General features: G+C 38.4%; 1 protein-coding gene across 1 annotated transcript in view; it reads right to left on the reverse strand.

Moving 5' to 3' along the window:
* Positions 1 to 21,993, reverse strand: part of LOC102010276 — a 53,155-nt gene extending 31,162 nt beyond the window's left edge. The window contains 3 exon segments of the mRNA XM_013504923.1: positions 122 to 198; positions 19,588 to 19,716; positions 21,868 to 21,993. Coding sequence (XP_013360377.1) covers positions 122 to 198; positions 19,588 to 19,716; positions 21,868 to 21,993 — 332 coding nt within the window.
* Between the last annotated feature and the right edge of the window lie 302 nt (positions 21,994 to 22,295).

Below are 22,295 nucleotides of genomic sequence, written 5' to 3' on the forward strand. Positions count from 1 at the left end.
ACTTTGTTTGTAACTCTGTATTGTCTGTATTGTGCTTGTGATATGTTGTAAAATGTTGTATGTCTGTTAATGTTTCCCTCCTTTTATCCTTAAAATAAAAAAAAAAAAAAAAAATGACAACTGGTGATCATTTTCATCATTATCCACCTTAAAGTGATAATCTTTGTTGGTCTTTAGTTCACAACCAAAAAGATATTTCTAGGACCCCAGGGGGACTCATGTCTAATCTAATCTTCCATAGAATGGTGGCATACACTTAGGGGGCAGAGAATGCAGGGGGAAATGAATGACTGCTCCTCAGAAGAACATACATACAGGATGGATTCACACCAGCAGAACTCTTTCATGACCTCTGCAGTTTTACTTCTTTTTGGTAAGGTTGAAACAGAAGTGACATTTTGATGCTTGCAAATTTCCCCACTTGTCTCTGATTGTACTTTCCTTTTTTCCTTTTAAAGAGAAAAAAAAATAACAAAATAACAGCAAAGACAAAAACAAGGCAACACAAAAACAATAAAAATGATGCAGAATTTCAAAACTAGATGATAAGAAATTAACAGTGGTCGCTATATTACATATCATTGTCTTCAATGGAGTTGCCCAGATTACCAGATGTAAGAATGCAAGATTGATCAAACCATTAAAGAGAATAAAAAATAATAAAAAACACTAGAAACAATACAGAGCATCATGAGGCAAGATGGTAGGAATTCAACAATGGTTGTTGTAGTGCATACTGTTGTCTTCAAATTAGTTGTTCAGATTACCAGATATAAGCATGCAAAATTGGTCAAAAAATATAAGCATTAACTGTTCCTTTCAATAAACCAATAAAGATCAGCAGTACAACTATCCCAGCTATCCTTATGTATATATGTGCGTGTGTATGTGTGTGTGTGTGTGTGTGTATTTTTTCCCCCTTCCTTCTTTCTTTTCTACTTTCCCTCATCTCAGTTGCTCCTTCCCTTTCCCTTTGAGCAGTTTCTTTCCCTTTCCACAAAATCTATTGTATCTTTTGGGTTTTATTTACTCTTCCAGGTTGTTACATGAGGGAGACAATATAATATTTACACACTCCGGTCTGATTTATTTCACTTATGAGTATGGTCTTTAGTTGCATCCATTTACCTATAAAAGCCTTGAGTTTATTTTTCTTTATAACTGAGTAATACTCCATTGTATAAAAATACCACATCTTTTTTTACCTATTCCTCAGTTGATGGGCATTTGGATTGTTTCCAAAATTTAGCTATGACATATTGTGTTGCTATAAACATGGGTGCACATACATTGCTGTGGTATGATGTCAGTTTTTCAGGAAAAATACCCAGAAGGGGAATAGCTGGGTTAAGTGTGACCTCTAATCCTAGTTTTGTTAGGAACATCCACACTGGTTTGCACAGTGGTTTCACCAGTCTGCACTCCCACCAATAGTAGAGAAGGGTTCCTTTTCCTCCCCTTTTTCTCCAGCATTTATTATTGGTTGATTTCATGGTGATAGCCATTCTTTCTGGGGTGAGATGGAATCTCCGTGTTGTTTTAATTTGCATTGCTCAAATGACCAATGATGGTGAATATTTTTTCATATATTTATTTGGCATTTGAATCTCTTCATCTGAGAAGTGTGTGTATTTATCTCAGATGCTCATTTTTAGACCAAGTCTTTGTATTTTGGGGGCTTGATTTTTTTTAATTCTTTTTATGTTCTAGATAGGAGTCCCTTGTCTGAGGAACAGTTGGCTGAAACTTTTTGCCCAGTTCCTGGGTTTTCTTTTTACTCTGCTGATGATTTCTTTTGATGTGCAAAAACTGTTCAATAAGATAAGATACCAGTGGTTGATTCTTCGAAGTATTTCCTGTGCAGATTGGTTTTTGTTCATGAACTCTCTGCCAATTTCTATGTCTTCAAGATTTTGATCTACTTCTCTTCCAGTACATTTAGTGTTTCTGTTTCAATATTTAGATCTTTGATCCATTTTGAGTTTAGTTTAGTACATGTTAATAGACATAGTCTAGTTTTAGTCTTTGGCATGTGGAAAGCCAGTTTTTCCAGCACCATTTACTAAAGAGGTTATCTTCCTTCCAGTGAACATATTTGGCTCCTTTGTCAAAGATAAGGTGGCTGGGTGTGTTTGTGGTTGTGTCTGCATCTTTTAATCTGTTCCATTGATCTTCAGGTGTGTTTTTTTGCCAGTGCCATGCTGATTTTATCACAGTAGATAATTTCAAGTTGTAGTAGTAATTTCAAGTGTAATTTGTTGTAGTGTAATTTCAAGTCAGAGATTGTGATGTGTCCTGCCTTTCCTTTGTTACCCAGGACTGGTTTTGCTATTCTAGGCTTCCTCTGGTCCCAGATGAATTTTAGGAATGTTTTCTCTAGATCTGTGATGCATACTAATGGTATGTTAATCGGGAGTGCATTGAATCTGTACAAAAATTTTGAGAGTATGGCCGTTTTCATAATAGTGCTTCTTCCTATCCATGAACTAGGAATATCTTTCCATTTTCTGAAATCTTCTTTGATCTCTTTTTTCAGAGTACTGTAATTTTCACTATATAGATCTTTTACCTCTTTTGTTAGATTGATTCCTAAGTATTTAATTTTTTAGATGCTATTATGAAATGTGTGGTTTCCCTAATTTTTCTCTCAGTGTATTTGTTGTTTGTGTACAGGGATGCTATTGATTTTTGAGTGTTGACTTTATATTCAGCTACACAATTGAATTTGATAATTAACTCTAGGAGTCTTTTGGTGGAGTTTTTGAGGTGTTCTATGTAGAGAATCATGCCATCCTTGAAAAATGATAGTTTAACTTCTTCCTTTCCTATCCTTATTCTTTTTGTTTCTCTCTCTTGTCTAATTGCTCTGGATAATTTGTCCAGCACTATATTGAGTAGGAGTGGACATCTTTGTCATGTTCCTGATTTTAAAGTGAAAGCTTTTTATTTTTTGTCTATTTAGTATGATGTTGGCTCTTGGTTTGTCACAGATGGCTTTACCTCACAGTGAGGTAAAGACCTTTTATTTCTATTTTCTTTAAGGTTTTTTTTTTTTCATAAATGAGTGTTTGACTTTATCAAAAGCTTTTTCTGCATTTGTTGAGATGATTATGTGATTTTTGTCTTTGGCTCTGTTGATGTTGTGTACTATATTAATTGATTTGCATAAATTGGAACATCCTTGCATTCCTGGGATGAATCCTAGTTTATTGTGATATATAATCTTCTCAATGATTTGCTGCAGTCTGTTTGCTAGTATTTTATTGAGAGTTTTTGCATCTGTGTTCATTAGAAAGATTGGCCTGTAATTCTCTTTTTTGGTTGGATCTTTACCTGGTTTTAGTATCAGGATAATACTTGCCTGAATGAATGAGTTAGGGAGAATTCCTTCCCTTTCTATTTCATTAAAGAGTTTGAGAAGAATTGGCATTAAATCTTCTCTGAATTTCTTGTAGAATTCAGCTGTGAATCCATCAGGATCTGGGCATTTCTTTGTTGGTAAGTTTTTCTTTTTTATTACATTTCAGTTTTGTTGGCTAATATTGAGCTATTCATGATTTTTATATCTTCTTGATTCAGCTTTGGTAATTCATATCTATCTAGGCATCTGTTGATTTCATCTGTGTCTTCCAACCCATGAGAGTAAAGATTTTCAAAGTAGCTATTGATGGTCTTAAGAATTCCTACAGGATCTGTAGTGATTTCATCTTTCTCATTCCTTATTGCATGAATTTAAGTTTTTCTTTCTTTTTTTTTTGATAAGGTTGGCTAGGGGTTTATCAGTTTTACTTATTCTTTCAAAGAACTAAGTCTTTGATTCATTAGTTCTTTGTATTATTTTCTTAGTTTCCACTGCATTAATTTTTACTCTGATGTTTATAATTTCTTCCCTTATTTGGGCTTTGCACTTGACTCTCTTCTTTTTGTAGAAGTCTGAGGTGCAGCATAAGATTGTTTATTTGTGCTCATTCTGTTTTCCTGATGTGGGAATTCACTGCTATACATTTTCCTCTGAGAACTACTTTCATTGCGTCCCATAGGTTCCTGTTAAGTTTTATCTGCATTTTTGTTTGATTGTAAATATTTAATTTCTTTACTTTCATCTGTGACCCATCGGTTGTTCAGGAGGGTTGTTATTTAATTTCCATGTGTTTATGGAGTTTTTGTGATTTCTTTTGTTATTAATTTCCAATTTCACTGCAGTATAGTCTGATAGTATGCATGGGATAATTTCAGTTCCTTTTCATTTATTTAAGCATTTTCTATGGGCTAGTATATGGTCTATCTTACAGAACATCCCATGTGCACCTGAGAAGAATGGGTATTTTGATGTTGTTGGGTGGTACACTCTGTAAAGGTCCACTTAGCCCATTTGTCCACAAGTTTGGTTTAATTCAGTTATTTCTTTCTGATCTTTTTTTGTCTAGTTGATCTATCTCTTTGTGACAATGGTGTATGAAAGTCCCCTGTTAGGATTGTGTTACTGCTTATTTGATTTTCCACATCTATTAAAATTTGTCTTATACAGTTGGGTGTGCCTGTATTTGGTGCATGATATTTATGATTGTTATCACTTCTTCTTGTAGTTTTCCCCTAACAAGTATGGAGTGACCTTCTTTATTGCTCTTGACAGTTCCTGGTTTGAAGTTCACATCGTCTGCAAACAGAATAGCTACCTCCCTTTTTTTCTGTGTTCCTGTCCAGTGGAGTATTATTTTCCATCTTTTGACTTTTAGTCTATGAATTTCCTTTTGAGTTAAATGTGTTTCTTTTTCATAGTATATTGTTGGATTTTGCTTCTTGATCCACTCTGCCAGTCTGCTTCTTTTGATTGGTGAAATGAGACCATTTACATTAATGGCTATAAGGGCTGGGGATTTAGCTCAGCAGCACAACACCTGCCTGGCAAGTGCAAGGTCATCAGTTTGATTCCCGGTACTGGGAAAAAACCAAAAACCAAAAACAAACAAACAAACAAAAAAAACAAAAGAAAACAAAAAAACCCAACAAACCCCCCCACAACCGAAAAACATTAATGGCTATAACTGATACATATTCGTGTATCTTTACCATGCTATTTTCCTGTTGTTGGTTCCCTACTTTCCCCCTCTGTTTGTTTGCTCTTCTTGGTGGTTCTTTTGTTGTTCTTGAAATTGTGGTCATTTTTATCTCTTTCTAGAATATCTCCCAGCACTCTCTGTCAGGTTGATTTGGTGGTCATGAATTTCTTCTGTTCTTTGTTGTGGAAGTATTTTATTTCTGTGTTAATTTGGAAGGATAATTTTGCAGGGTGCATCCATCTGGGTTGGAAGGCATTTTCTTTCAGGACCTGCAATACTTCACTCCAAGCTCTTCTTGACTTGTTGGGTTGTATTAAGAAATCTGTCATGATTCTGATGGGCTTTCCTTTATAGATGATCTATTTTTTTTTCCTCTAACAACTTTTTTATATTCTGTTCTTGTGCTGACTATCTGGGATATCTGGGTGTAGATTTATTTTGGTTATGGCTAATTGGAGTTCTATATGCCTCATTTAACTGTATGTCAGATTATTTTTCCATGCTTGGGTAATTTTCTGCTATTACTTCTACGAAGTCTTTTTATGTCATTTGTGTTGACTCCTGCTGTTTTGTTGACACCTATTAATCTTACATTGTTTTCCTTTGCATCATTTTGCAGCTGTTGGATTGTTATTTCCCGGTTTCTTGTTATTTTTAAGAGATCTTTCCTTTCATGATCATTAGCTGCAATGCTGTCTTCAAGGCCTGAAAGTCAATCTATAGTTTCATTCCAGCAGTTTTGCCAGTTTTTGATGGAATTTTTAATTTCCTTGATATCTCTTTGAATCTGTTTCATCCATGCCAATTCTTTCCGTATTGTTTATTCAAGATTTCCACCATTTTTCTATGCCCCTCTATTTTTTATCTTTATCTTCTTTAGACTTGCTGAGCAATTTTTCATTATTGTTGTCATTTCTTTTTCTTTTTCTTTTTTTTTTTTTTTACCAGAGAGATTATTTCTGATCTGATTTCTTCTATAGCCTGATTGGTTTGTTTCTTTACTTCAGTCACTATCATTTCAGAAATTTCAGGTGTGTGACTTCAAATCTCTTCTATGTTGATGTCTCTTGGACTTGTTCTGGGTGGTGTGGAGGTCTGAGATTGCCTTTTGCTCTCTTTTTTTTTGTTTTTGTTTTTTTTTTTGTTTTTCTCCGGTACCAGGAACCGAACTCACGACCTTGCACTTGCCAGGCAGGCGCTTTTGCCGCTGAGCTAAATCCCCAGCCCTACCTTTTGCTCTTTTATTGTGTCATTTTCAAAGCTCCTGAGGTTCCCCTTGACTTAGCATCACTCTCATCATGGTGGGGTGGAATGGAATATCATCTTTCCCCTCCTGGAAAGCTCACAGAAGCTTCTGAGTCTCCTACGGGCTTAGTGTTTCTCCCATGACTGTGGAGGTGGGATGGAGTGCAGTCTTTCCCCTCTCAGGCAGGTCAACTAATGTCCTGATTTTTCCCTGGGCTCAGTGTCCTCCTGCAATGGTGTGTTGCATGGGGTATGGCTCACTGATGAGGCTCCTGAAGCTACCCATGGCTCAGTGTGGCTTCTGTGATGGTGTGTGGGGAGGGTAGGGAGCAGCTCACTGAATCTCCTGAAGCTGTCTGAGGCTCAGCATTGTTTCTGAGGGAACATATCATTGAAGGTCTCAAAGTTGTTCAGGGCTCAGTGTGGCTCCTGCAATGTTGTATGGGGGGGGCATGACTCATTGAGGCTCCCAGAGCTCCCTAGGGCTCAGCATGGTTCCTATGATTGTGGGGATGGTGGGACATGGCTGACTGAGGCCCCTGAAGCTATCTGGGTCTCAGCATCACTCCCATGATGGTTGGGACTTGGAGTGTGGCTTATGAAGGCTCCCAAAGTTATCCAGGGCTTAGTGTGTCTCCCATGATAGTTTCAGAGGGTAGGGCATCACTCCTTTTTTTTCTTTCCTTTAATTAACCATCTGCAACTTTATTCCTTGGTGTTGAGATGGCTTTCCCTAGTGATGGTTGTTTAGAACATATCCTAGAATGGAGATGATGTGACAGACAATTGGAATTTGTATCATGAGCCCTTCCTGCCAAGTTTGAACCATATTGGAGATTTAGAAAGAGTGGTCCTTAGGATGAGTTTACTCAGAGTCCATGTCTAATCCTGTCTGTTTTTTAGTCAGCACCCATTTGAGCTTTGACAAATGGTTACAAAAGTTTTAATCAAACATAGAACAAGTCAATAAACAAATCCAGTTTGTACAGTAAATTTGAATTAAAAAACATTGTGACCAAGTTAATTAACCAAAGTCAATACTTCTGTGAAGAAAGCTTAGTTCTTCCAGGAAGTTATATCAAGCAGGTACCTAACAGTCCACTCTTTTTGTAAACCAATGTTTGGGAACAACCATACATTTTACTAATGCCAATTCCAAGAATTATAGTTTAGTAACAGCTTTAGGGTTTCTTCAGTATAATACAGCCCTGCATACATTTTTAAAATGCAATGTGCAAAAATTATTGTCTATAGTATCAATGAAGAACCTATATTTTTGAGTAAAGCTGTCTCTTATTGACCAAAAGAAACATGACTTTCATCAATTATATAACTACAAGCAATACAGCAAATTAGCAAATTGGTTTAGTAACTTTTAAATCATATTAAGACAGCAATGATGACTACCTGTATTATGCTAGTGTTAGAGACACTGAGATAAAAAATATTATAGGCAGTCATATAGGGCTAGGCTCTTAATGCAGTTAGTGCAGAAGATGAAAACACATTAGAATTGTGACTAAAGGCACATCTGATAAAGGCCAGGCCTCAAGATAAAGACAATATGATCAAGCTTACATGTCTCCCCATGGGATAAGTAATATATTATAATTGGTGTCACCTGGTACGGTAAAGTCCAGATAGACATCAATCACATAGACAGGTGTCAAAGACCTCCTGATTCATCCCTTCCTAAAAAGGTCATGTTCTTCCCATGTACACTTGCTATGTGACCTGTTTCCCCATCAGATCAAAATAAAGCAAGCAGCTATACTTATCATCTTATTGGTTGATCATAGTTTTGACACACCTTGTACTCCCCTCATGATTTTATACGTACTTTATCATTTTGCTCTACAAAACTTCCTCTGTAAAGTAGGATCTGTGAGCATCCAGTTTCAGGTCCCCTCTGTCTCTTAGGAGCTATCTCAATAAATATTTTCCACTCTTAACCTCTGTTGTTCCTTAGAAATCATTTTCTGACTTTGGGAAACATGAACTCAGTATATCTGATATCTAAGAGATTGAGAGTTACGTTTATTTCTCCTATACCATTTGGAGGTCCCAGCGAGATAATTGGAAGGAGGTAAGAGTTCACTTTTATTTCATGGATTCCAGATTGTGACTTGTTTAGGTGATCAGAAATTATCATTCCTATTGGTCAGTTACTTATGCCTTAAATTCTTATGTCTTGTCTTTTTATGCATTGCTTTTTGTTAAAATGATGGCAAATTTAAGTTGAGAACATGAGAAGGTTATGATGTTTCTTTGATGGGACATTTTACTTTTTCAAAGAAGGTCTTGTATTTCTGTTTTGTATATATTGTATTTGGACTTACTAGTTGCTAAATTTACTGGTGCTCCTTGTTTGACTTGTTTTGACTGTTGTGCCTGTTGTCTTATCTTAGACAGCAGCACTAGGGAAAAGTAATGTTAAGGTGTACCCTAGTGGACCTTGATAGTAATCAAAATGTGAATGTATTAAATGCTGTAAAATGGGTCTTTTTAGGAAACCTAGTTTATATTTAGGATATATATATATATATATATATATATATATATACATGCCTACTAATAAATCATGGGACTCTAACCATTAGTTAAAAGACAAAGGCCAGCAGCTGTTATTAAGACTTGGAAGACTGGTTTCACTGGGACTTTCTGGACTGATCTCCCCTCTACACTCTAGAGAGAAATGTCAAACCTTATCTGCCTCAGTTTCTTTTCTGGTCTGATCTTTCACTGGTGAGAGGGCAAGCTTAGCTCCTGAGATTCCCCACACTTGCCTTTCCAGGGTGAGGATGATGAATCATGGTTAAATTGTCTCAATAACTCACCATGAACATGAAAAGAAAAGACTTCCTTTTTCTTATTTCATTTCTGACATTTCCTGTCACTTTATACTTTCCTTTTCTGGAGGCATGTTTGCACTAAAGATCAGAGAGCAATGAACCCTAAACTGTCTCAGTCTTACCTGCCTACTCAACAACTAAGAAGTTTTAAATTGAGCCCATAGCTGAACAATGGGTAAAAATTTTAACCCATGGGTTTCATAAATCTGTTACAGATATAGAGACATAAATGTTTTAGGGTAGGTTTTGAGCAAAACTTAGCCTTCTCTTGCTGCTAAGGAAGATTGCCTAGGTGATTAGGTAGACAGCACAAATGTCTTGGAGACTTCTTTGACCTAGGGTCCTGGGCAAGACTTTTCAGAGCCATTACTTGATTCTATCTCTGGTGGTGATCTCTTTTGCAGGCTGGGAAGTGCTCCAAGCACTTCCAACTTTCCCTTTGATCTCCCTCTCATTTTCTTTAAAAGGATTGGAAAGCAGTTGATTGTGTATCTCGATTATTGGCTTAATTTTCCTAACAATGCTTTCTTCTTTAAACATGACTCTTACAGCTGGAATCAACTATAGCTTGTGCTTTAGAAACACATGCTGGAGTTAGGAGTGTGTGTTTCCAGAGATGGTAGGTGCATAAGTCAGTAAGGTTGGCTAGCTCTACTTGACCTGTCTTCTGAGGTTCTCCTCCCTTGCCTTTTGGACCCTAAGCACAGGTTTTCTAAGACAACCTCAATCAAAACCTTATCCACTATTACTGAGCCCTATAGATTCTAAGGGTGAGGTTTCCAAGCCAAACCTCACTGAAGCCTCTATAGGGCTGTATCTATAGGATTGTGTTCAAGCTCTTGAAGGACAATTTCCTTTATAGGAGGTAAACAGAGAAAATTTAGCACAGTTCATGTCCATATATCCTTTTCTCTCAGTGACCTCAAACAGATCAAATGAGATCTAGGAAAGTTTTCAGGTGACCCTGATAAGTACATTGAGGTCTTTAGGGGACTTACTCAGACCTGTGATCTACACTGAAAAGATGTAATGTTACTCTTGACTTCTGATTGAGAGACAAGCAGCATTACAAGCTGCTCTTACATTTAGAGATAAATATAACATTGTTAAATTTAAAAGACCAAAAGACAGGCAGTTGGGAGAACAGCTGGTTCCTTCTAGAGCCCAAATGTAGCAGAAAATCCCCCCCCCCCGCCAATATACTTCAATTTCTTAGTTGCCAAGGTAATAGTTCCTGTTCCAGTTCTGGTTGCTTCTGACTCTTAGAAATGGCTGGTCACTATGATGCATATTGTAAGAATCAATCCCAAATTGACAAGCCATTCTGCCTCTGTGCTTCCTGCTTGTTTATCCCATATAAGCCTTGGACCATGAGGGATCAGGGCCTGATATTTTGGAAGTGATTCCAATCAGTGCCCATCAATGCAAAATAAATCTGCCTCCAAATCTTTGGTGTCATTTCAGTGTTTCTGCTTGTTGTTGCATCTGGTGCATTGGCTGGAAAAACAGATCACACTGACATCTTCGGTCACTGGCCCTGGCCCTCGAAGATGCAGCAAGGATCTCTCCAGGACCTGATAAGAAGGCACACCCTCAAGATTTCTTGAGTCCTCTCAGAGGTCTGCAGGAGGATTCCTGATCCCTAGTAGATGGGCTCACATCAGACCCCAAAGAGAGGAGGATTCAGTCTGTTTATCTGTCTGTCTGTCTGCCTGCCTGCATGATTCTGGTAAGACCTTTGGGGGCACCCCAGCTAGTCTTCCTGTCAGTGCTGCTGCTACAGAAAGCCAAGCCATCTTAAAAGGGACTGTGATAAAAACTATCACAACAAGAGGTCCCCAAGCCATGCCTTGATTGCAAAGGTGACCACTAAGTCAGACTGCCAACTGAGATGGAGGTCTCAGGGATCAGAGCAACTGGTCTACTAAGACTGAAGGGCTCTAAGGCACTCTCTGCCTTGTCCCTCTGGTGAGGCTGTCATTTCCGCTGAGAAGCCCTGGTTAATCATGACAATAGAGAAAAAAGATAACAGCCTATTGCTGGGCACTGCTGTGTGTCTCTCAGTCCTTCTTTTCAACCCTGGCCTTCCTTCCAGCCAGTATACTTCAGTAAAAGGAATCATTAAAGAGGGGGTAACTTGCTATTTATCACAACCCTTAGACTATAACTGGCCTGTATTTCTCTTCTCCAATTCTTTTTTGATTATACCTAAAAGTCCAGTTCCTCTCCTGGGGAGATATATCTTACTTTGCTTAAATACTGTAATGTACATGCACCCAGATCAGGTACATTGCCTCCCTCTTGTAAAGATAGATATAAAACCTAAAATGTGGACAATTAAAGGTAAAATAAAACGAACAATAAGAGCTATTCCAGTGCAAATACATCTCAAAAATCCCACTATTTTTCCTCACTGGAAAAAATACCCTCTAAGGCCTAAAGTTAAAAAAAAAGAACTATGGCCTATAATTGATAACATAAGGCTGCAAGGTTTACCTATACCCTCTAACAGCCCTTGTAACACTGGTCCTTTTTTGGTTTGGGTACTGGAAATTGAACTCAGAACCTTGTGCTTGCCAGGCAGGCGCTATGCTGCTGAGCTATATTCCCAGCCCAACACTCCAGTCTTGAGAGTTCAAAACCCCAGTAGAGGATGAAAGTTGGTACAGGGCTTTAGATTGTTAGATGAGACAATAGTGCCAATCCATGCAGTGACACCTAACCTGTACATATTCCTTTCTCAGATCGCAGAAGATGCCAGTTTATTTTCAGTGTTAAATTTAAAAGATGCCTTCTTTTGTATTCCTTTACGTACAGATTCCCAGTTTCTTTTTGCCTTTAAATATCCTCAACTACCTTACACTGTGATTTCTCATGGGTTCAGGTACAGTCCTCATGTTTTTTAGACAATGACTTTCCCACAGCTTGGCATGTTTTAAATAGTCCCAAGTCACAGTCCTGCAATATATAGATGATACTGTTGCATGCCCCTCAAAGGAGCTCTCTAGCCAAGGAAGTCAAGCTATGCTAAATTTTCTAGCAAACAGAGGTTATAAGGTCTCTACGTCTAAGATACAACTTTGCAGCCTGGAGGTAAAATACTTGGGGTTCATCATGTCTAGGGAGACCTAAATGCTGGTGGAGGAAAAAATTAAACCTGTACTTTCCTTTCTGCAGCCCAAGACCCTAAAACAGCTAGAGTCCTAATAGAGTCCTAATATAAGGGGCTTTTGTCCCTTTAAGATAGCAAGATATGGTGAAATCACACACCCTCTCCATCAGCTTATAAAAAAATCCCAAAAGACAGATATCCATATTTTAACCTGATAACCTGCTTTTCAAACTACATTTCAAAAGCTTAAACAAGTGCCTCTAAATGCCCCAGCACTGAACCTACTGATAAGGCACTGTTTTAATCTATATTCTGATTAAAGGTGGGGCATGGCTTTGAGAGTACTTACACAGGGCTGAAGACCTGCTCAGTAACCTGTAGGGTACCTGAGTCTTAGATTAGACATTATAACAAAGGGATAGCTTGTATGCCTTAGAGCTGTGGCTGCCATAGCTCTTCTAGTACCACAGGCATCCAACCTGACTTTAAAAAAGAAGATTCATATTTTCATTGGCCTAACTCTACTAAATTCTTAAGATGGACACTTCTTGAGCAGTATATACATACCATAATATTATATGTTAATGACTGTCCTCCAAAATCAGATGACATTAGATATCCTCATAAGAGCACAGGGGATACTTACACAATTTAAAAGCTAAATGTCGTGTGTACATTCCTGATTCTTCTGCTAAGATCTCAATATCTGTTCAAGATATTAAATGACAGGTCAATGACATGTTAGATTCTAAAATTCATTGGACCTTCTCCTTACCCTCTTTGTGAGAAGCTATTATTGGTTATTTCTGGTAGAAACATTTGTTGGTCTTATTATTTGGCCCAGGCATACTTAACTGATTCTTTGGCTTTGTCTCCTCCAGACTTAAAGCTATTCACTTACCCACAATGAGAAGATCTGGAGTCTATTAAGGGTCTTCTAACAGACCATCTAGAGAGTATCTCCAACTGCTGATAACAACTATGACCCTCATCAGCCAAAACTAGGCAAAATGGTCATTGTTTAGCTTGCCCTCTCATGGCACTTAGGGGTACCTCTTCAGAGGGAGAAATATTATAATCTAAGTTAAATACAAATATTATAGGCAGTTAGATAGGGATAGGGTCTAGAGGAAGTCAGTGCAAAAGATAAAACACAAGAAAATTGTGGCTAGTGACACATGTGTTAAAGCCTAGGTCTGAAGAGAAAGACAAAATGACCAAAAATAATGCCTCCCCAAGGGATAAGCAATACAGTATAATTAGTATCACCTGGGCCAATGAGGTATAGATAGACATCAGTCACCTAGTCAGGTGACAAAGACCTCCTGATTCAACCCTTCCTTAAAAGGTCTTTGATCTTTCCATGTGCACTGCCACATGACCTGGTTCCCCATTGGATCAATATTACTTAAGCAGCTATACTTATAATCTTATTGGTTGATCATGGTGTGACTCATGTTGTACTCACCTCATGATTTTGATATAGGAGAAATAAATGTAACTCTCAACCTGCTAGCTGTTTGAAATGTGAAGCTTGTGTTCCCCAAAACTGAAGAATGAATTCTAAGGATCAATGGAATTTAAGAGTAGAAAATATTTATTGAAGGGGGAGATATAGCTCCTGAAAGACAGGAGTGGACCCAGAAGATAGGTTGTCCTGGACCTTATTTTACAGAGGAAATTTTATAAGGTTACAAGGTGGGTACAAAATTATGAGGTGGGTAAAATGTGAGACAAAAGTATAATCAACCAATAAGATTACAAGTTTAGCTACCTAAGTAGTATTGACCCAGTGGGGAAGCAGGTCTTGTAGCAAGTGTGTACAGAAAGAATAAGAGTCTTTTAGGAAAAGATAAATCAGGGGGTTCTGGCCACTCATCCGGGTGACTGATGTCAATGTTAATTTATTGCTTATCTATCAGGGAGGCAGGTAGACCTGATCATTTTGTCTTTATCTTGAGGCATAGTTTTCAACAGATGCACTCTGGCCACAGTTGTAATGCGTTGTCATCCTCTGTATTGACTCCTTTGAGGGACTAGCCCTGTCTGACTGCCTATAGTATTTTTACCTAGCTTAGCTGTCTATAATAATTTTATACCCACCTCACGATTTTGCTCTATAAAACCTCCTCTGTAAAGTGGGGTCTACCACAACCCACTTTCAATTCTCCTCCATTCAGGATAAATATTTATCTCAATAAATATTTCCTACTCTTAACCTCCATTACTCCTTAAAGTTCATTCTTTGATTTTGTAAAACATGAATTTGGCATGCTTGACATCTAATAGGTTGAGAGGTTTATTTATTTTCTCTATATTACTAGGATAATGGCACATTAAAAAAATAAAGCAAATCATATGGAGGTCAGATAGAAAAAGTAAAAAGTAGCCAGAAAGGGGACAAGGAAAATCGTATACTTTTCTAAAAAATGAAACTTGTACCTAGTATATTTTTTCCCTTTCTGGTAGAACATAATAAGCCCAGGCACTTCTTTTTCATCTACAGATGAATTTGGCCATTCCCTTTTTACTTACAAATGAACCTCTTTCACCTGTGAATGGGCCAACTTTTTCACCTGTAAATTTGGCTTTCCCATGTTAAAGGACTATTATTTTGTTATAGGTGAGCCATCCTCTCCCACTCACTAGAGAAAAATATAGATTTTCAAATTCCATAGATTTCTACCACCAAAAACACACAAAGTTTCCCAGTTGCCAAGGATAATGCATCTTATTTCTCTGAGTGTAAACTAACACTTTAATCTTGAGTACTTCCTAAAATGTCTGCCTAATACACCCTTCTTGTGCCTTTTATTGATGCATCCTGAACATTTTTTTTTTTTTTTTTTGCAGTGGAGTCAGCAAACCTGAACTTACTCCACAAAAGACTGGATTAGGTTTCTTATTTTAGCACTGGTATCCTCAAAGACCCCTCCCAGTAACAGTATATCAAAAGAAAGTATAGTATGGCTGCATGATGTTTACTCAGACACAAGTTAATGCACAAGACAGAACTATTTCTTCTCACAGACTTAGTCTTCTCACAGACTTAAATTCTTAGGTGGATGTTTATTAGATAAGGTCTAATATACAGAAATTTTTAATTGCTTCCTCTACTGTCATAAAGCATAGGGAATGTCTCTTATCAACTCAACTTCTGTTGAGTAGAAAAAACAAATAGAAGTTGACAGTCTTTATAAACTATTTTTACTCAAGAAAACGGTCCTGAGAGCATTATTCAGGAACATACCGGTCCTGAAACGGGTATAGTCATGGTAGCTATTGCCCTTACCTGCCACTCAGTAAAAGCTGGACTTGTATCCACCCAAGTCAGGAACTTAAAGGCTACAAACCATTACTCTTTTAACCAGTGTTTGGCAGTGGCAAAATGCTGTCTCTGTGAGATAGAAGAGATGAGAGATAGGTAAAAAGAGACAAAAAAATCACAACTAAAAATTGTACTTTTAAGGTAATCTGTACACCTAATTTGAAGACAACAATATACAATGTATCAATCATTGGTGAATTCTTACCATCTTGTTTAGTAAAGCTCTGTATCATTTCTAACATTTTTTAAAGTTATTTTTTACTCTCTTTAATGGTTTGACCAATTTTGCATTCTTACATCTGGTAATCTAAGCAACTTCCTTGAAGATAACAATGTGTAATATAATAACCACTGTTAAGTCCTAGCATGCTGTTTTGACTGTTAAGTCCTATCATGCTGTTTCAAAATCCTGTATTATTTTTGTTTTTGCTTTGTTTCATTTTTGTCTATGTTGTTGTTATTTTGTTATTGTTTTTTTATTCTCTTTAAAAATAAAAAAAAAGATTGCCATTTCCAGAACTCAGATGAAGTGACTCAAGATGACCCATCACTAAAGGTCAGAAACTAGCTCAATTAAGAAGCAAGCGCCTGGAGGTGAAAGAGCTCAATGTCAATAGTCCTTTGCCTACATTTACACTCCTTCCCTATCAGAGCATCACTAAAATGCCATAAATTGGCCCAATTGAGAAAGTAAGGAGCAGGTTGAGAGAATCCAGAAAATGTTTAAAATTCTTGTTAAAATAACAAACAAACAACTGCCCATGACTTGGAATGGGCTGGTTCCTTACTAAGCAAGGGGGAGTGGGCTACTTTTTCCCAGGGTTTTCACCTGTTATCAGGTGGTTCCTTCCAAAAGTGGCTTGCTATGTAGACATTATCAGGTTCTGGTTTGCTTACCTCTCCTTCTGCAGTTAGAGTCCAGGTTATTCTTGCCCCGAACAAAAAAATTGCACAGAATGAGCAAACAGCAGTGGTCAGGTTTATTCAGAAAAGTAAAAGTGAAGAGTGAGGGAGAAACTGGCTCTGCAGCGTGAGCTTCGGGTGAGCAAATGGAGAAAAAGCAATGAAAGAGTACCCTGGAGAAAGCAAGGTGGGGTAAAATGAGGAAAGTCATGATAGCAAGTTCTTTTCTGTGTCTGTCTTTTATAGTGCCCAAATCTTGAGGAAATCTGCAAGAGTGTCTACATTCAGGTCCCCATGCTATAGGGGAAAGAAACTCTCAAGTTGAAACATATCTGGGACAAGTTCTCATTCTCTGAAATTGAAGAATGAATTTTAAGAACAGCAGAGGCTAAGAGCAGGATATATTTATTGGGGGAAAGAAAACATCTGTCCAAGAGAGGGACAGAAGGGGGTCCAGGTTGGTTGCCTAGGACCCTACATTTCCTAGGGATTTTATAGAGCAAGACCACGAGGTGAGGTGGGTCCAAGGTGGGGGAAAAATGGGAAATTGTAAGGTGGGCATGAGGTGGGACAAAACTATGGTCAGCTAACATGATTACAAGTATAATTGTTCAGGTAACATTGATTAAATTAGGATCAAATGAGGAAGTGAGTCACGCAGCAAGCAGGCATAGATACAGAACAGGAGCTTTTTCTGTAGGGGGTTGGGTTAGTGACTCTTCCTGGTTTTTTCAAGGTGATTGATACCTATTTAGAATATCAATCCCTGATGTCCAACCCCAAGAGAAGTATGTGGGTGCATTTGTTTCATCTTTTGTCTTGAGGTCTGGCCCACAGTGGGAGTGCCTGTTTCTCCTACAGTTGCAAGGTATCTTGTCTTTTATAGTGGCTTTTTCAAGGGCCCAGCACTGTCTGTCTGCCTGTAATATTTCTATCCAACTCAACTACCTATAACACCCAGAGGCGGTGCTGGGATCCCACACTTCAGGTCTGCCCATCCTATTGAAAACCTGCGTGGAGTTCTTGCAAGAAGTGCAAGGCATTGGGAACTGTTCTAGTATGTATTCAGGGATCTTTGTATGTGTATGTGTTGTGGCTGATAAAGACCCTGCTCTATTTGTGGACATTTCAGTGTGATATGGCTAATGTGACTCCATTTTGATTCTGAACTCCATTTTAGAAGTCACTTAAACTCTAGATGAACTCACTCTTCACCTCTCCCTTCTAGTTAACCATAAAACCCATAAAGGAAAGACAAGTTGTTAACTGAAGGAACAAACAGGACAAACTGTGGGGTAAGCTAAACAGCATCCTATTTGACTAACAAATCCTTGGGAAATGTAAACCTTGTGCCATTCCTGTAAAAATTCCAAAGTAGAGTAATGTAGCTACCATGGTTACTTGTAAATGTACAAAAACTCAGTACAAATTTCCCTGAGGTTCAGCACTTCTGACTGGCTACAATTCAGTGTAATCAACCAGCAAATAAACCTCACTTGTATCTATTCCAGGCCTCTGTGAGTGTTTCTTGTGATCTGCCCTAACAAGTATACTACGCTTTTTTCTCTATAGTACCCTCTCATGTACCTGAATCTCCAAGATGTTTTGTGTAGAGGAGGAATGATAGCCCACCCTCACCATCTTCCACAGTGCTTGAATAGGTCTGATTTCATTCCCATCAACTCTCTTTTTTTTTGAGACAGGGTTATTCTATGTAGTTCATACTTGAACTCACTATGTAGCCCAGTCTGACCTCAAACTCATTGTAATCCTTCTGCCTCAGCCTTCTGAGTGTTGGGATTACAGGTGTGTACTATGATGGCTAGTTAAGGATTCATTAAATATATGCTCTTTATTTTCCTTTGTTTCATTGAATACTATAAATCATTAATATTTTTCATGTTGTTAACCCCATCAAAACATTTTTGAGTGCTGCCTTATAGTTAATCATGTGGATATACCACTTAAAAAATGAAAAGTTTTGGATTTTAATGATGGTGTATCTTTATTATGTCTGATTTCAAAACTGATTACTTTACTTTTCATTTGGCTAGTTGGTTAAATTATTTATTTATTTGCAATGCTAGAAATTGAACCCAGGGTCTTGAGCACGTTAGATAAGCACTCAGCCACTGAGTTATATCCTCCACCCTTTATTCTTTTGTTAAGTGAAAATACAGAAGTGTACCAAGATATAAAATATGAAACAAATATCTTTGTATTCACAACTCAGAATTAACCGATGCTAATGTTTTTTCATTTATTCTCCAAAAATTTTAAAAATTATAGCAAGGATATTCAGATACAGTTGAATTCTATTTTATTGTCTTATTCTGTCATCCCATTTGAAATCTGATATAGAGTTAATCTGTCTTTTTATCTTTTTTTAGGTACGTATTTTAAAATTTACATAAATGGTACCATACTTGCACATGGTTCTGTGCAAGTGTGTTTCCCAGCTCTACTTTTTTTGTGTGTTTCCCAGCACTACTTTTGATCTACTAATATATATAGATTCTCTCATTCAATCTGTCATAGTATTACAGACTATACACCCTTTATTTGTCCATCTTTCAATGGTTAATGAAGTGTGGTAGAGTTCTTGCCTTGGTTAATGAAGTGTTTGAAAAAAATTTTTTTTTTGTTACGCACAATTGACTGTAGTTCTCCTTGTACATAAATGAAAAGATAATGTTACAGAGTCCAGAACTGAACCAAAAGGAAGACACAGTTCTTTAAATTTTTTATTACATTCTCCCCTGCTTTCTTTTTTATAGGGAAGATTCTTCTTCCTCAGTTTTGAGAAGTTGATAGGAGCGGGTGGTCTTTAGGAGGAGCTGGCAATGTATGGTCTCAAATCATTCAGACAGAAATTGGGTCAGAATGTGGATCACGCAGGGGCCCAGAAAGAGGACCACCAAGAGCGCCGTTAATGGCCTAAGAAGGGCTCCTGCCCATGAGGGAAGAAAGTTCAGATACCTCCACCAAGAGGAGATACCCAGACTATCTACGCCCCTTTGTTTGAGGGTTTTTGTTACTGCCAGGAGGGTTTGTGTGTGTGTGTGTGTGTGTGTGTGTGTGTGTTACAATTTCTGACTTATTAGCATAACAACATTCCTGTTTCACAAAAAGGCAGGTGACCCCTTGTTGGGCTCTCAGGGGGTCTGAGGCCTGACAGTTTTGTAAGACAGCCATGGCCAAAGAATCAGTCTGTTCCTGGAGAGTGTCAATAGAGTTTTAGACATTTAAAAAGTCTCCTATTATTTGGCTACTCAGTTGTGTATATTCTCTCTGTCCTAGTCCAAGGGCTCTTTTGCCCATAGCTAGGCCTCCTGCTATCACTATTCTAGCCAGCATGGGCAGAAATATATGGTCTCATTTCTTTTTTTCCTGCTGATTATATGTATGTATGTATTTATTTATTTTGTGATGCTGGGGATTGAAACAGGTCCTTGTGCATGCAAGGCAAGAACTCTACCTGTCTTGTGTTGGATGTCTTCCCATTTAAAGATGAAAAGGAACTGGTTGGCAGGGGCCACTCACAGGCGGAAGAAAGCATCTTTTAAGTCTAAGCAGGTGAACCAGGCAGTGGTGGATGGAAGCAAGCCTAGGAGGGTATGTGGGTTTGGGACTGTTGGGTGTAAGGTTACTGTAGCTGCACGGACAGTGTGGAGGTCTTGTACTGAGTGAAAATCTCCATTTGGTTTTTTCACTGGCAGCAGAGGATTGTTCTAAAGTTGTAGGGGACAGTGAATCTTAGCATATTATTTTAGACAAAATAGTTTAGTAAAGGCCTAAAATGTGTCTTGGGAACCCTCCTGGGATATTGTAAGAGCTAATCCCTTAGTCAAACGTTGCCTGGGAATGTCTCCCAGAGATAAGGGGCATTCAGGCCTAGATAACCCTCTATGACCCTACCTTGGTAGTTTCATCCCTTTCCCTGGCCCTAGATAAACATTGTAACCCTAAAGGAATGTATAGGCTGTAAAAGGGAAACAAACAGAACATGATGGGAGAAACATCTATCATGGTTAGACAGGCGACCAGCAACTGACCCAGGGTCCCACAGGATGAGAGAAAAACCATACGGCCACCTGGGTCAGCAAATGTAACATCCCAACTTGTAACCATGGAAACCCAAAACTTATTTAAGACCTGAATCAGAACTAGCAGACGCCGATGTATTCCCGACTTGTCGAGTGGTGGCTAGCCTCAAATTAATACACTCTGTTTGTCTTAAGGAGTCCTTCAGTCTTCTGTGGAATACAGCCCAATTTTTGCCATTACAAAGTGACTGACAATCTATTAGACCTCAGTTTGTCTCAGTCTGGAGATGTGGGGCAGGATTCCAAGGTGAGCCTCTTGTGACAGTGGGTATTGTTGGACAGCAATGGGAGAGGTGCTTGGTTTGAGTTTAACTGCCAGTGGAGCATCATTGACAGCCAGCCCTGGCAGTGAGTCCTCTGCCTGTATATCTGGAAACATAGTTCTCAAGACCTCAGGGCATTTCTGATTGATATAGCCACCATTCTTCTTCTTGGGGCATGGTCCAAGTCATTATCAAGTTTGGAGTCATGGGTCCAAGGGTAAGGGTGGTTGACTGCTTAGAAACAAAGAAAATAGTTGCCCCCAGTTTCAAGATGAGAACCCATCCCAGGAGTGAAATAGGGCACTCAGGAATGTATAGAAATTGATGTTTGATGAAGTGTTCACCAATTTCATAGAATCTACTTTGACAGAATTTCTTTTCAGTGGGCCTGCCAGTAGCCCTTATCATTTGAATTTGCTGGGAAGTCAAGGGGGCAATAGGTTGAGTGATGACAGAATGTTTGGCCCTGCTGTCCAGCATAAAAATCTTTGGGTTTCCCCTCCTCCGAATTTAAGCAACAACTGTGGGCTCCTAGGGCCCGAATCTGAAGGATCCCAGTCTTTCCTATTTATTATTGAAAAGTGCGAGTAGGGATTCAGGCTGCAGCAAGTTAGGTTTCACAAAGGCCTTTTGATCTTTCAGGTGAAGAGGGCATTTGTCTTTCCAGTGTCCTAGTTGCTTATGTTGGACACATTAATTTGGAGCCAAGGCATAGGGTTGGCCACTTATTTCAAATTGAGGATCTTGGGAGGTCTTGTTATCTTGGCCTTGTAGCAGGGTTGATTCATCTAGAGTTTGGGAATGGTTTCCCCATGATCACAGCCAAAAGGGGGAGTCTGGTGTCATTTATGTTCTTTCTTTTTTATTCTTTCTCAGTTTATAAAAAACTTTTGGGCTATCTGAAGCAGCTGGGTGGTATTCATCTGGGCAAACCTATCAACCTTTTGAATCTTTCTACTAATGTCAGAGGCACACTGTATCATGAAAGCTGAATTTACCATCTGCTGATTTTCTGGGCCATCAGGATCAAATGGGGAATAAGTTTTGTATGCTTCACATAGTCTGTCATAAAATTTAGCAGGGCCTTCCTTAGGTTCTTGGATAACTTCACCAATCTTGGACATGTTGACAGGTTTCTTTCTTCTCTCCTTTATTCCTGCCAGAAGAGCCTCACAATATTGTCTTAAAGTGTCATGTCCTTGTAAAGTATTGAAATTCAAACATGGTCTGGTGTGAGGGAAGATGGTGTTTACCCAGGCTTTGGGGTCAAGTATGGTGGCTGAAACTCTAGCCCTTAGCCAGGTTTGTCCTCCCTCAAAGATACAGGCATGCTTTTCATTACAGAGTCAGGAGGATTTGCTGGCAATTGTCCTAGGTGGGTTGTGTTTGAAAGATCGAAGTCAGAAGATGGATCATGGCTTTGGAC

The sequence above is a fragment of the Chinchilla lanigera genome, unplaced genomic scaffold (assembly GCF_000276665.1).
Source record: "Chinchilla lanigera isolate Chin_1 unplaced genomic scaffold, ChiLan1.0 scaffold00093, whole genome shotgun sequence".
Classification (NCBI taxonomy): Eukaryota; Metazoa; Chordata; class Mammalia; order Rodentia; family Chinchillidae; genus Chinchilla; species Chinchilla lanigera.